This window comes from Cucurbitaria berberidis, assembly GCF_010015615.1.
Source record: "Cucurbitaria berberidis CBS 394.84 unplaced genomic scaffold K460scaffold_3, whole genome shotgun sequence".
Classification (NCBI taxonomy): Eukaryota; Fungi; Ascomycota; class Dothideomycetes; order Pleosporales; family Cucurbitariaceae; genus Cucurbitaria; species Cucurbitaria berberidis.
This window is the reverse complement of record NW_024468937.1, coordinates 5,517,266-5,532,021: the sequence shown is the minus strand read 5'-3', so window position 1 is coordinate 5,532,021 and position 14,756 is coordinate 5,517,266. Positions and strand designations below refer to the sequence as shown.

The window sequence follows — 14,756 nt, the reverse complement described above, 5'->3', positions numbered from 1 at the left end:
AGTTTCCGAGCCCTCAGCGCAGACCGCCGCGCGATATTCACGCGCTCGAAGACCAAAGTCACAAAAGATCAGCCCTACCACAGACGCCAATCGGGTCACTGGCAGATCCGGGTCAGCTTGGCGATGACGCGGATGGCCAGAGGCACCATCCCCAGCTTTCCTGCTGCAACCACCAACACCACGACTCCAATCGAAGCACACTCTGAGACAGAACAAAGCACCCTTGTCTCTCGGGGTCTGATATCACCAACCAAACCTGCTGCTTCAAGGCGACAAAGGCAGCTTCCAGCTCCACCACCCTTTGCCATGGCATCCTCGTCCTCATCTACGCCTCTGCTATAGTACTGTCTCCCCTTTACAACACCCTCCCCAGATCACCAAGTCTAATAGCAATACAGTGCATGCATAGCGCACAACACCACCGTCCTCACCGAACACACCGCCTCGGCCAGCAGCAATGCCTCCTCGCTCGTCTCGCTCGTCCTCCCGCGCCTCACCCACACCACGTCCGCACACAAGACAATCGACCAGTCCAAGTACTTCATCCACTGCCTCGTCAAGTCGCCTGCCGACTTCCCCGGCGCGCAAGCCTCAGCGGGCGGCCTTACCTTCCTCGTCATCGCCGAGCGCGACCTAGGCCAACGCATCCCCTTTGGCTTCTTGACCAACTTGGAGAAGAAGTTCTTCGCTGAATTCGAGACGGCTTCGACAAACTTTAGTGATCTGCCGCCCTATGGTTGCGCATCCTTCAATGGGGCGCTCAAGAAGCTGATGCTTGAGCAAGGTAGCACACAGGCGGGCCAGCAGGATGCTTTACGCACCGCGCAACGCGAAATTGAGGGCGTGCGCGAAATCATGACTGAGAACATTGAGCGCGTCCTGGAGCGCGGTGAGCATATGAGTGTGCTGGTCGATAAGACAGGCCGCTTGGGCGAGAATGCGCGCGATTTCCGGGTGAGGAGTAGAAATTTGAAGCGGAGAATGTGGTGGAAGAACATAAAATTGATGGTTTTATTGTGCTTGGTTGTCATCTTTTTGATTTATCTCTTCGTTGGGTTTGGGTGTGGTTTGCCTGGTAAGTTCCCTCTTTATTGGTAGTGTTTGGCTATGGAGAGAAGTGCTAACGAGTTGCAGCTTGGGGACGGTGTCTGCGTCACTAAAGGCCTGCAAGACGATATGAGCATGAATTTCAGTAGGCATCTCAGCGCAAGTCGTGACGCGGCCAGACATACACGAAGGGGTTCTGGCATCACAAAGAGTTCTGAAATGAATTCTGTTTGTTCATTGTATACCATCAGGCGAGGCGTTTAGAGTGGACTTTTACATAGCTTGCCCATTTGACAGCGTTCATCATGCCAGACCGAATTTTCTCTCATAACACCATTCCATGCAGATCCTTGCCCGTTTTCCCAAGAGAGTTTTCCCAATCCCTTCAAATGCACCATCGAACAAGACGCCAGCCGAATATAACCCGAAGGTGAACCTCCCCACGCGACCAGACGCGAACGCCAAAACTGATCGGAGAAAAAGTGAAATAGCTTCCCCCCATCCTTGAAAATGCAAAATTTACATCATACATGTACCCAATGACACGGCTCCATCAGCCGTAGAACAAAACTCCCGTGAAATGCTTTTAGATGTCTATCTAGAATAAATGCCCGTCTAAAGTAATGCGTCGAGTGTCGTAGAAGCCCAAATGAAAGTCAGGAACGAAAACTTTTCTTGTCCTTTGTGTGTTTGTATGCTGATGGGACATCGGAACGCCGGCCCCAAACACCAAAAGATGCAAACATTTGCCGCGTATGGTACGGCACCTTACGGAGCCATGACCATAGCAAGCAATGCCATGCGCGTGTACAGACCGTACCTCATCTATCGTCATGTCAGTCAAATATATCAAAACAAAATGAACACAGCACTCACCTGTCTGAAATATGCCGCCCTGGGATCAAAGTCCACCTCTTCATGAATCTCGTTATTCCTCGGTAGCGGGTGCATCACAATCATATGCTCCTTCGCCCCCTTCAGCACCTTGTTATTAATCACGAACGCATCCTTGACAGCATCATAAGTTGCCAGATCAGGGAATCGCTCCTTTTGTACGCGCGTGCAGTACAAGACGTCGGAAGCGGCGACAATGTCGTCAGTGAGCTCGTTGGTGACGTGGTTCAGCTGGCCACGGGACTTGAGCCCATCGCAGACACCAGACGGCATGCTGAGGGAGGCGGGGGACACAAGGTTGACGGTGACGTCGTAGTGGGAGAGGAGCTTGCAGAGGGAGTGCACTGTGCGGCCGTACTTGAGATCGCCCACGAATGTGATGTTGAGACCATTGACAGTTCCCAGCTCTTCACGGATCGTGAAGATGTCGAGCAGTGCCTGGGTCGGATGCTCACGACTACCGTTTCCAGCATTAATGATGGGAACATCGGAGAACTTGGTGGCGATGTTCACGGACTCCTCATCCGGGTGGCGCAGAATGATGGCGTCACCATAGCACCCCAGTGTGCGGATGGTGTCAGCAATAGACTCGCCCTTTTGCGTGGATGATACTGATTCGTTGATGACGACGACCTCACCACCTAGACGCTTCATAGCGGCTTCGAAAGAAGCAGACGTCCTCGTTGATGGCTCGCAGAACATGGTGCAGAGAAGGCGACCTTTGAGAATGTCAAGACATCCTTGTCGTTGAGCACCGAGACGCATCTCCTGAGCGATGGTAAACAGAAGATGTAGGTCTGCACGGCTGAATTGCTTGACAGAAGTGACATGCTTTCCCTTGAATGGTGACTTCGCAAGAAGCTGCGTTAAAGACAACGAGTTGTTCAGCCCATGCACGTCTAAAGACGACTGCTCATGGGACCCCGGAGCAGCGGCAAACTCCTGGAAATCCACCTTACTAATCTCGAGATCGTGATAGCGAGAGATAGCCTCGATCAAAAGCTTTGCATTCTTGACATTGGTCACAAGAGGAGTTTGGTAGTCGACGGCCATTCGTCGCGTGCGGTACCCTCTGCTCATGTAGTTGGCTGGTCGTCGGAAGCGGTTGCTTGAGGGCAAATTGATGTACAGATCAATGAGGTTGTTCGACAAGTGCTGCGTCAGCGAATATTCCGACTTTTGTTCGTCGTGTTCGCCACTTGGAAGGACTTCCAAAAACTTGACTGGGAGGCCATGCTCCTGAATATAGTCCGCTGTTCCAGCAGTAGCGAAGAGCTTGTAGCCCATCTTGTGCAAGCGCTCGATCGAGGGCAGCATCTCCAGTTTGTCTTTGAAAGAGCCAATAGATAACAAGATGTTCTTCTTCGGCAGCCTGAAGCCTGTTGCGATGAGGCCCTTGAGGTAGGCTTCGTATTTGGTGCGACCAAAGCAGGCGACTTCTCCCGTCGAGGCCATCTCCACACCGAGCACTGGGTCGGCACCAGACAACCGAGAAAAGGAGAATTGAGGGACCTTGACACCTACATAGTCCGCAGGAATGTTGACTGGCGGATATGGGGTAAGGGGGAGGCCAGCCATGGCCTTGGTGGCCATCTCAATCAAATCGACACCCATGACCTTGGAGACAAAGGGGAAAGACCGCGATGCGCGGACGTTGCACTCAATGACCTTGATCTCGTTGTCTTTCGCAATGAACTGAATGTTGTAAGGTCCCGTTATATTCAACGCAAGCCCGATCTTTTTCGTCGCATCCTCAATCTGGCGGACGGTCTCCTCAGATAAGTCCTGCGGTGGAAGGATGAGAGTAGCGTCACCAGAATGCACGCCGGCATTTTCTACGTGCTCGGAGATAAAGTGTCCGATCATGATTCCGTTGCGTGCAACGGCATCCATCTCGATCTCCTTTGCGTTCTCGATGTACTTGGTGATGACAACAGGGTGGTCCTTTGACACATCGACTGCTTGGTTCAGGTAGTTGGCGAGATCGTGCTTGGAGTACACAGTGTTCATCGCAGCTCCGGAGAGCACGTAAGACGGACGGACGAGCACCGGGTAAGAAACTTTGTCACAGAACGCTGTAGCCTCCTCAATGCTGGTAAGCTCTTTCCAGGCGGGCTGGTCAACTGCAATGCGATCCAGCATACGAGAAAACTTGTATCGATTCTCGGCAGTGTCGATCATCTCCGGCGAAGTACCGAGCATCTTGACGTTCATGCGATGCAGAGGCAGAGCGATGTTATTCGCCTGCTGACCACCCATAGCGCCGATGACGCCGCTCGAGTTTTCCAGTGTATAGATGTCGAGCACAGTCTCGAGCGATATGTCTTCGAAGTACAGACGATCAGCCTCGTCGTAATCAGTCGAAACGGTCTCGGGGTTGTAGTTCAACATGATAGTTTTGAAACCTTGCTCGCGTAACGTGCGGATAGCTCGAACGGAGCTAAAGGATAGTCAGTTTATGCTTCACATGCATGTATACATCAGGTACTCACCATGAGTCGAACTCGACCGAGGAACCGATACGGTACACGCCGGAGCCAAGAACCATGACGCCGTTGTCGTTGAAGTCGACATCGTGCTCCGTGCCATTGTAAGTGAGGTATAAATAGTTGGTGGTAGCGGGAAACTCACCCCCCACGGTGTCAATCTGCTTAACAACGGGGAGGATTCCAGCATCTACACGCGTACGACGCACGGCAAGTTCGTTGGAGGCCCAGAACTTGGCGAGCTGGCGATCTGAGTAACCTAGCGCCTTTGCCTTCTTCAACAGAGGCACGGTGATGCTAACTGTGGTGTAGCTGGACATGGACTTTTCAAAGTCACTGAGACCCTTGAGACGGCTGAGGAACCACTTGTCGATCTGCGTCATCTCCCAGATCTTGTCGACACTGTAGCCAGACTTCATAGCGTTGGCAATGGCGAATAGTCGCTGATCCGAGGGGGTCTGGAGCTCCTGATCGATTCCCATCAAAGCAGCGGTCTCATTAAAACCGAGGTTACTAGGATCGATCTCCCGAATAGCCTTCTGAATGGCCTCTTCGAATGTTCTGCCAATGCTCATGACTTCACCGACACTCTTCATAGATGAGCCGAGGAGTGTCGAAACACGCGTGAACTTCTTCAAATCCCATCGGGGGATCTTCACGACGACATAGTCGAGAGATGGCTCGAAGCACGCGCACGTGACGCGAGTTACGGAGTTGGAGATCTCGTTCAGCGGGATGTTGAGACCGAGCTTAGCTGCGACGAAAGCAAGAGGATAGCCGGTGGCCTTGGAGGCTAGAGCGGATGAACGCGATAGACGGGCGTTTACCTCGATAATGCAGTACTCGCGGGAGAACGGGTTCAAGGCGTATTGAATGTTGCACTCTCCGACAACGCCGAGATGGCGAATGACGTTCACCGCTGTCGTCCGAAGCATGTTGTAGTCTTCATCTGAAAGCGTTTGCGATGGCGCGACGACGATGGAGTCTCCAGTATGAATACCCAGAGGATCAAAGTTCTCCATGTTGCAGACTGTGATGCAGTTGTCTCGGGCATCGCGTACAACTTCGTATTCAATTTCTTTCCATCCCTTCATACTGCGTTCGATCAGCACTTGCGGGCTGGCAGCGAAGGCCTTGTTGCAAAGGTCAAGCAGCTGGGCCTCGTTGTTTGCAAAGCCACTTCCGAGTCCACCAAGAGCATAGGCAGCTCGAACAATGACAGGGAAGCCAATGTCCTTGACAGCGTGCATGGCCTCTTCGACGTTGTTGGCAGATGCAGACTTGGCGCACTTCTCTCCGATGGACTCCATGCTTCGCGCGAACAGCTCTCGATCTTCAGTTGTGATGATGGTGTCGATCGGCGTTCCGAGGACCTTGACGCCGAGTCCCTCGAACTCGTCCTTGAGCTGGATACCCACTTGAAGGGCGGTTTGGCCACCGAATGTGACATAGATACCATCAGGGCGCTCTTTCTGGATGACCTTGCGCACAAAGTCGGCATTGACTGGTAAAAAGTAGACCTTGTCGGCAAGGCCCTTTGAGGTTTGGATGGTGGCGATGTTGGGGTTGATCAGAATAGTATAGATGCCCTCTTCTTTCAAAGCCTTGATGGCCTGGCTTCCAGAGTAATCGAACTCTCCAGCTTGCCCAATGCTCAGGCCTCCACTGCCGAGCACGAGGACTTTCTTGACGTCCACCCGCGGAGCCAGCTTCTTGTTCTCCTCGAAAGTGCCACCCGGGAATTCGACTGCTTGTGACATGATTGCAGTTGACTCGATAGACTTTTGGATTGTGTTGATGAAGACATCGAACAGGTACTCGGTGTCACGGGGACCAGGAGTGTGCTCTGGGTGGAATTGGACACTGAAGTACGGCCTGCGTGCGTGCCGGATACCCTCGTTGCTGCCATCGTTGGCGTTGACGAAGAGCTCTTCCCAGCCTTGAGGCAGTGTCTTTGAGTCTACAGCGTAACCGTGATTTTGTGACGTGATGTGGCACTTGCCTGTGACCAAGCTGGTGCAGGGGATGTTGTGGCCGCGGTTGCCAAACTTCATCTTGAGCGTGCCTGCGCCTGCAGCGCGTGCGAGCAGTTGGTGGCCAAGACAGATACCGAAAACAGGTGTGCGCGCCTCGTCCATGGCTGCCTTGATGTGCTTCACGGTAGCCTCCATCATAGCTGGATCACCGGGACCGTTGGAGATGAACAGGCCATCGTAGTCCTTGCCAGCAAGCTGAGGAAAGTCGTAGTCCCATGGGACCTGCAAGACCTCGACTCCTCGTCGCACCAGGCATCTCAGCTGGTTGTATTTGAGACCGACGTCGACGGTTAATACGCGTACGGGGCGGCCAGAGGGATGATAGAGGGCATTTGCGGGGTCGGGAGAGTAGAGCTTGGGCTCTTTGATGGAGACTGGGTAGGCGTCAGAAAAGATGTTTGTGGACTATTGCAAGTCATGTTACCTTCAGCCACAAGGTTTGTCTTGTTTGGATCGAGCCATTCGATTTGCTCGAAGCTGCCCCTCCACTCCTCCATGTCGCCTTCTGCGACCTCGGCCGTGTTGAGAGCGCCATTGGTGAGTGCGGCGATTGCGGTGATTGCGGTAGAGATGGGCGATGGCTTGGTCCTCTGCATCAGTCGTCCCAGCATGCTTCCCTCCTCCCGGATGCGCTTCGTCAGCGCTCGCGTGTCCACGCCAGTGATGGCGGGCACGCCCTGCTCCTTCAACCATGCACCCAGCGAAGAAGTGGCTAGGTGATGCGAGTACTCTTCTTCTGCGTATGTAGCGACTACCAGGCCAGCAATGTGGATCTCTTTGGCCTCGAAGTGCGCGGGTATGTCTTTCAAGAGGCTGTCCATCTCCTCACGCGAGGGCACGCCATAGTTGCCCACGAGAGGGAATGTAATGACCAGAATCTGGCCTCGGTAGGACGGGTCTGTTATAGATTCAGGGTAGCCGACCATGCCAGTCTGGAAGACGAGTTCTCCAGCAATGCTCTTCTCAGCGCCGAAGCTGCGTCCGAAGCAGACGTAGCCATCCTGCAGCTCGAGAGCCAGATTCTGGCTTTCATCGGGGCGGAGAGCCATATTGGAAGGGATGAGAGACAGCTCGCGGGGCTCAGGAACCCTTTGTGTAGCGAGTCTGCCAGACAATAGGTACAGAGAAAAGACAATTGGGGTAGTTGAAAAAAAAAAGTTGCAACCCTCACTGCAGCAAAATTTCGAGACCCGAACCGGCGAGACTAATGCGGGGCAGGTTTAGCCCCGCCATGGGACCAATGACGATGCTGGCCGGTTCGCTCTGCTACGAACGATACCGTGGACGACGCGAGGCTGCATGTGATTGTGGTTGATTGACTGGTAGACTCGTTGATGGTCTTGGGTCTCTTGTCTCTTGTTCGAGGATATGCGGTCTATACATGCTGAAGTAGGACCGTCTCGATGAAGCGTGAGACCCGCCAAAAGTTTGGTAACGCGTCTATTAGGAGGAACGCGAAAACTTTGTTAATGCCTCCCTCATATTCGACCTTGAGAAACGGGAACAGGGAAAGCAACCTTCTCTTTGACAGTTCGACTTATCACAAACAGACTCTATTCCCATGCACAAGGCGGTGTGGAGATGGCTACTGATGTGCATGAAGTCGCCAACGCTGCCAATGGCGTCGCAAGCAGCACCATGCAGCAGGGGGGGAACAGAGATCCGCATCCTTCAACATTCGAATATCGATAGCCGTCCACTGTGCCCTTTTTTCAAAGATGCATGTGGACAGAAGAGAAAAAAAAAAGCCTCTATTTTCACGCCATGGCTAGCATGCCGCCTGTTGACACACGGAAATGAAGCATATCACGCAATGCTACTACCTACTGGGCATACAGGGCCCCCTTTCTCGTCCCGCAGGTCTAGATGCAAGGGTACGAGTAAACGAAAATGGATGCTAGACAGGAGATGGCCGAACTGAATTTGACGCGGCGTGGGAGACGAGAGGAAGAATGGGCGAAATATCATCAGCCCTCGTAGCAAGCATGTGAAGGCTGGTGGGTGGAGGCATTATAATTATAACCCTCTCACCAAGACTAACTGCAGCGATACTGGCCATGCATGGCCTCTCGCTGCTGCACCTCCCTGGTACATGGGGTGATCTCGTCATCGTAGTGTGCATGCAGCCAGTGCTGCCATTGGTGTGTGAGTCTCACACCTTATCTGTGCGTCCCTCTTCTCCACGATCCGACGCGCGCATCCCGTCCTCATGATCTCCTTTCCTCAGTATGACGCCGGGAAGAGGCCTGGAGGGCCTGGAGGCGGTGAAATGGGGTGTGGTACGAAATTGGGAAGGAGCGCGGCCCACGATCCTCTCTTATCAAGCTCGGCTGCCGTGCCGTAGTCAAACGCCTTGTTGATTGATTGATTCCACCCATTTTTCTATAACGCCCTCGACGACCCCACGGCCACGCTGACGGGGCGTCCTTCTCAGCGCGAGGCTCGAGGTAGATTCCATGTTCGCCTCACTTTTGCGGTCCAAGAAAAGCCGTCCCTCTGAAACTACGCCTCTGCTTGCTGCGCTCAACAGGTACCGCAGTCGCCAGAATGGAGAGGCATCCGAGGCAGAGGACGACGACCCAGAGGTCGTAGCACAGTATGATGGCGAGGACGAAGACGAGCATCAAGGCCGCCGACAGGACGAGCCCTTGCTGCCCGTCTTCTCGTCCGCAGTCCTAGGTATGTATAGCTACAGCGCTTTGTTTACCGTGCATGCTAACCACGATTCTAGATCGCCTGCCCATCTACAGCACCACGCATGCAATCCGAATCCTACTCGTCCAGCGATGTGAGACCACGCTCTCCTGGGACCAACTGCGCTCGCCACAAGTCTCCCAGTTCCTCGTCAAGCCTATCCAGCAGCAGATCCGATCCGACCACTTCTCGCGGGGCACCCTGTACTGCCTGCTCGCAAATTGCCTACAATTCAAGAAGGAGGGAGAGGAGAACCCTGGGAATATGGGAGTCAGCAAGACCCGGGCGCTCATATGCGAGTTGCTGGCAATGCGCCTCTTGAAGGAATACTCGACGCGGGAACTCATCGATGCCCTCTCCTACGACCTCGACCCGCTGCAAGGTTTGGAGATGCCTGGGCCTGCCGTGAGGACCCCAGGCGGCGCCAACTGGGCTCGGCAGGCTCCTCGCTCTGCGCGCATATCTACACTCGAGATTGCTATTCGCGCCCAGGCCAAGAAGTTCCTTGCTCACCCCCTCGTTGTGCGACAACTGGAAGCCATATGGGCGGGTACAATTGTATTCCACTCGGTTGCCGACAGTCTGCACAGGAAGCCTGACTCCCCTCGCGGCCGCGGTTACAGCTCTTTTGATAACATCTCTCCTGGCACAGGCCCGTCTCGCCGCCTGTCACCCACGAAGCAGGCCCCGCCGCTACCTCCACCTGCCGTACTCATGAGACGTACAGTGACTCTCTACGATCCCCACGATGCCTCACTGTTCAAACTGTCACGTCTTCGAGTCCCCCGCTACCGCAATTTGTTTTCCACGCTGTCGTTCGGAATCATGCTAGGCCTGTTCCTGGCGGTTCTTTCAGAAAAGTCCGACGACATCACAGCCCTGGAGGTTCTTTTCTGGTTTTGGAGTGCTGGGTACATGCTTGACGAGGTCGTTGGCTTCTCCGAGCAAGGATTCGGGCTCTACATAATGAGTGTGTGGAACGCCTTCGATTTAGGCATTCTTTTGATGTTTATGGCGTATTACATCTTGCGCCTTTATGGGATCCTAATGCCTGACGTCAGTCGACACAGCGTCGCAGCCATGGCGTACGATGTCCTTGGAGCTACTGCTGTTCTGCTTTTCCCTCGACTCTTCTCTGCGCTAGACCACTACCAATACTTCTCGCAACTGCTCATCGCATTCAAGATGATGGCCATGGACTTGGTCGCCATCCTCATCTTAATTTGCATAAGCTGCAGTGGTTTCTTTATCGCCTTTAGCATGGCCTTTAAGAGGGACCTGACGGCTTCAGATGCCGCGTATACGATTTTCCAGCTAGTCATGGGGTTCACGCCCGCTGCGTGGGACCTTTGGGTAGAGGTGAACGTCTTGGGCAAATTCTTGCTTGCTCTATTTCTCTTCATCTGTCACTTCCTCATCGTCACCATACTGGTAACGGTCCTGACGAACTCGTTCATGGCTGTCGTCAAGAACGCCGACGAGGAACATCAGTTCCTTTTTGCTGTCAACACCATCTCCATGGTCAAGTCGGACGCGCTATTCTCCTACATACCTCCGACAAACATCATCGGGTGGCTGCTCATCCCATTGAAGTACACCATGCCTTTTAAGAAATTTCTTCGCATGAACCGACTCGTCATCAAGCTGACGCACATCCCGATCCTGTTTACTATCTTCTTCTACGAGCGGGTGCTTCTGTCACACCTTGCATATGGTCCAGCAGACCTAGTAGAACAACGTGGTCGACAAGAATCCAAGGCGCCTGTACCGGCATTCAGCATTCGTGGGCCCGTCGACATGTTCAGCCCCCGGCTACGTGAGCCTTCTGTCACGACATTCCACAAAGATCGGGCGCTTGAAGAAGTCTTCCGCCGGCCGTATCGAGACCCTAGCATTCAGGCACGTCCACAGTACCCGACAGGTAGGAGGAAATCGAGTAATGTAGTGTCAGATTGGATGAGGAAAATGGGCGACGACGACGAAAACACCCCCCCACAAGATGATTCACAATCAGTTTTGGACCGGCTAGAGGGTCGTAATAGGCCATACTTGCGGCGTACCAAGACTGCAGGTCAGCCCAGGCGGAGGCACCCGCTCGCCGCAACCAGGACTGCGGCCTCAGATCCAGATGAGAACATTAGTTCCTTCGTCCGACCTATCCTAGAAGAGGACGAGCTAGCAATGGGTATGGCAGAGGTGCCACAGCAGACGGACGCCGATGGTGATGACGAAGAAGACCGTGCGAGTTCCGACAACCAGATAACCCCGCGAATCGTTCCAAGCTCCATCAAAGAGAACAAGCGGCCGCAAACCGGGCATGAATCATCCGACGAAGATTTCTTCCGCACTCCTATGGCTATGATACCAAGGACAGCAACGCGTACGCCGGCGAAAACAGCCTCGCCATCTGAGGTTAGCTTTCAGGGAAAGCACGGCGACAAGTCGCCTACGAAGATACTTTCGAAGTTGAAACCTGGGCATGCTCGCAATGTGTCAACTAGCACGGTTCTATTCAGCCCATCGAAAGAAGCGACCTTTTTAACACGCCCTTTGTCTCCCGAAAAGCGCCCCAAGACGGGCACACGTAGTGGTACAGGAACTGGAACCGCGACTCCGGCTGTGGCTGGCGTTCGCACGCCCAAGCGCCTGCCTGGTCCTTCTGGGCAAGCAAGCCGTCCTCGTGCAATCATGCCGCCTCGCGACACAGGTCGACAGGTCCCCAATATGGCTGACTTCCTCACGACAAACCACCGAGGACGCGAGCCTTCGTTGAACGCAATCGCGCTAGATCTTGCTTCAGATATTGGGGATAACAACCTCAATCCCAATTTTGGCAATCTCAACGCCGCTCTCCCTGCGTCGTTTACGACACAATTCGAGCTCGCAGCACGGATGAAGGCACGCGAACAGAAGGGTAGCGATGCGGACTCGGACTCCAACCGCATGAGTAGGATCATGCTCGCCCGGATGACAACGTTGGAAGAAGGATTCCGCGATATGTTGAAAGAAGTAAAGGGGCTCAAGCAGGGGGATAGCCAAACTGCTAGTCGCGGAACGCATTCGCCGCCGAACGAGCCTGTAAAGAGAAAGGGAAAGGGGAAGAAGAGAATTGGTAGGAAGGATAGCGGCGAGGAGAGGATGGGCTCGAGTCTTTGAAGCGACATAATACCCAGTCTTGGTCGCGCCTTCAGCATCACAAGGTTCGCATAGTTTGCGTTGTTTTCAAGTGTTTTGCATCGATTGAGGTTGGGTTTGCCTTGACCATGGCATCATAATGCGGCGTTTTGGGGTGTCGGATTCAGCGAGCATTCCATGCATTTGTAAGACCATCATCCTTAACTTAGTCACGAGCGTAATCTAGTTGCATTTTTGCTCTCTTTTGCTTCTACGATCCGAGTCCAAGTCTAGACAGGGGCACAATGTCGCTGACTGCATGTGCATCCGAGGCTCAAATTCAAGTTTCGGGACTGATGCCCCTCCTGCAGGGTTGTGGCCCCGTGACGTCTCCCGTGGCGTTTCGAACATCACCCGTCCACGTCAAGCTTGACTTGACCGCTTTTCACCATCTCCTACTAGTCGCTGTCACGTCGCTAACGCTGGCACATGGCCACCGTCATGGTAGTGAAGGATGCCCGCGGAAGCGCAGTTGCTGTCGCAGTCGCTCACCAGGCCTTGATCGCAGCTAACACTCAGACATTCGCACCAACTTACCTAGCTTTGAATGAGATTCACCTATCCACCATCTCTTTGGGACTTCCTCTTGACTGGTAGCTGTTATGTGCTGCTAACGTCGGACCTGCATCTACAAATCTATTTTAGCAGCCCTTCCGCGAGTCTCCACATACGCGCAACCGCTATGCTCCTCCCTATCGTACTTCTCTCGCACTTCGTACACTACGCCTATACCTTCTCAATACCACCTCTCCCACACTTGAATAGCTTTGCAAGCGCCAGCCATACGCAGCAGCAGCAACAACCGCTCCAAGAGACTCTCGAAGCATGGATAGAAAAAGAGGAGCGAGTAGCACTGGACAAGCTACTTGCCAATGTCGCGCCGGGGGGTAGAAATGTTGTAGGGAAGGGTGTGGCAGACGGTACGGTCGTTGCGAGTCCGAGTCAGGACGGGCCAGATTATTGGTATCAATGTATGTCTACCTCAGTCTGCACAATAGTATTGGGCGGAAGCTAACGCGAACGTAGGGGTGCGAGACGCCGCAATAACAATGTCCTCACTCGTGGACATATACGCCAGCGACCCCACCTCCTCGCGCTCATCACAGCTTTCTACCATCCTCGACGCCTACGCATCCCTGCAACGCCAAATCCAACAAACCTCCAACCCTTCGGGCACATTCGACGACCTGTCTAGCCTCGGCGAACCAAAATTCGCAGTCGACGGTACTCCATTCAAGGGCTCGTGGGGAAGGCCACAGCGTGACGGGCCGGCTCTGCGGGCCTTGACTTTGATGCGATATCTGAGGGAGTACAATGCCAGCCATCCTGCGTTCTGGTCTTCAATCGAGGCCACCGACTTCTTTGGGCAATATTACGAAGCGGCGATGCCACCAAACAGTGTAATCAAAGCGGATTTGGAATACGTCAGCCACTATTGGAACCATTCCGGGTTCGATCTGTGGGAAGAGATTGAAGGATCACATTTCTTCACTCTGATGGTCAGTGCACGAAGCTTACGCGACGGAAGCGATCTTGCGAGCGTCTTTGGAGATGTAGGGGCAGCGGAATGGTACGACGAGCAGGCGGGATACATTGAGAACCTTTTGCGCAAGTTCTGGAACCCAAAGAAAGGCCATTTGGTCGAAACGCTCTGGAGTAAGCGGAGTGGCTTGGACTGCGGCCTACTTCTCGGCTCTTTACACGCGTTGCCCACGGATGGAACGGACGACGAGGCTGTGTATCCGCCCTGGTCCGATGAAATCCTCGTATCCCTCCTCGCGCTTACTCGTGACCAAAGAGATCGCTTTCCAATCAACAGCAAGCCTTCCGAAGACCAAGACGATGATGCGGACGAGTTTTCGTTTGAGGGCATAGGAATCGGTCGTTACCCGGAAGACGTGTACGACGGCTACGGGACCTCTCATCGCGGCGGCAATCCCTGGTTCTTATGCACGTCCAGCGCCGCTGAGATACTGTACCGCACCGCAGCACACGTCTCGATAGCTTCCAACCTGACCATCTCGGAGATCGGCTTACCTTTCTACGAAGCCCTCCTCGCGACCTCATCCCTCGATGTGGAAACAGGCACGTTCGGCCCGTCCGACGCTGTTTTCCATTCCATCATCGAGCGCCTCCAAGCGACGGGTGACCAGTTCCTCGACGTCGTCAAGACGCATGTTGATACTGAGGGGAGTATGAGCGAGCAGTTCGATCGCGTGACGGGGTATATGAGGGGTGCGGAAGATCTCACGTGGAGTTATGGGGCGTTCTTGCAGGCTGTGAGGGCGCGGACGGTGGTGAAGGGGTTATGACAGATATTGCATTCGTACAGGAGAGGATACGGACTTAGGGATGAATTATGAGTTATGACTGGAATATATGGGAATACGGGCTATGGCTGGCATGGCGCTTGAATGGATTGATA

The 14,756-nt window shown here is 53.8% G+C and overlaps 4 protein-coding genes across 4 annotated transcripts; 3 read left to right on the top strand and 1 right to left on the bottom strand.

Moving 5' to 3' along the window:
- Positions 1-306: 306 nt before the first annotated feature.
- K460DRAFT_282517 (vesicle-associated membrane protein-like protein) lies at positions 307-1,160 on the top strand (the record flags this gene model as incomplete). Its single annotated transcript, XM_040928579.1, has 3 exons — positions 307-341; positions 399-1,075; positions 1,135-1,160. 3 exons carry the CDS (start codon positions 307-309, stop codon positions 1,158-1,160), a joined length of 738 nt encoding a protein of 245 aa, XP_040789131.1.
- A 655-nt stretch (positions 1,161-1,815) lies between these two features.
- Positions 1,816-7,512, bottom strand: K460DRAFT_285961 (carbamoyl-phosphate synth; the record flags this gene model as incomplete). Its single annotated transcript, XM_040928852.1, has 4 exons — positions 1,816-1,872; positions 1,924-4,381; positions 4,434-6,837; positions 6,888-7,512. The coding sequence occupies 4 exons, from the start codon at positions 7,510-7,512 to the stop codon at positions 1,816-1,818; spliced, it is 5,544 nt and encodes a 1,847-aa protein (XP_040789130.1).
- A 1,407-nt stretch (positions 7,513-8,919) lies between these two features.
- Positions 8,920-12,313, top strand: K460DRAFT_356222 (uncharacterized protein; the record flags this gene model as incomplete). Its single annotated transcript, XM_040931945.1, has 2 exons — positions 8,920-9,142; positions 9,195-12,313. The coding sequence occupies 2 exons, from the start codon at positions 8,920-8,922 to the stop codon at positions 12,311-12,313; spliced, it is 3,342 nt and encodes a 1,113-aa protein (XP_040789129.1).
- A 700-nt stretch (positions 12,314-13,013) lies between these two features.
- On the top strand, positions 13,014-14,643 carry K460DRAFT_284205 (glycoside hydrolase family 15 protein; the record flags this gene model as incomplete). Its single annotated transcript, XM_040928719.1, has 2 exons — positions 13,014-13,302; positions 13,358-14,643. The coding sequence occupies 2 exons, from the start codon at positions 13,014-13,016 to the stop codon at positions 14,641-14,643; spliced, it is 1,575 nt and encodes a 524-aa protein (XP_040789128.1).
- Positions 14,644-14,756: the final 113 nt, after the last annotated feature.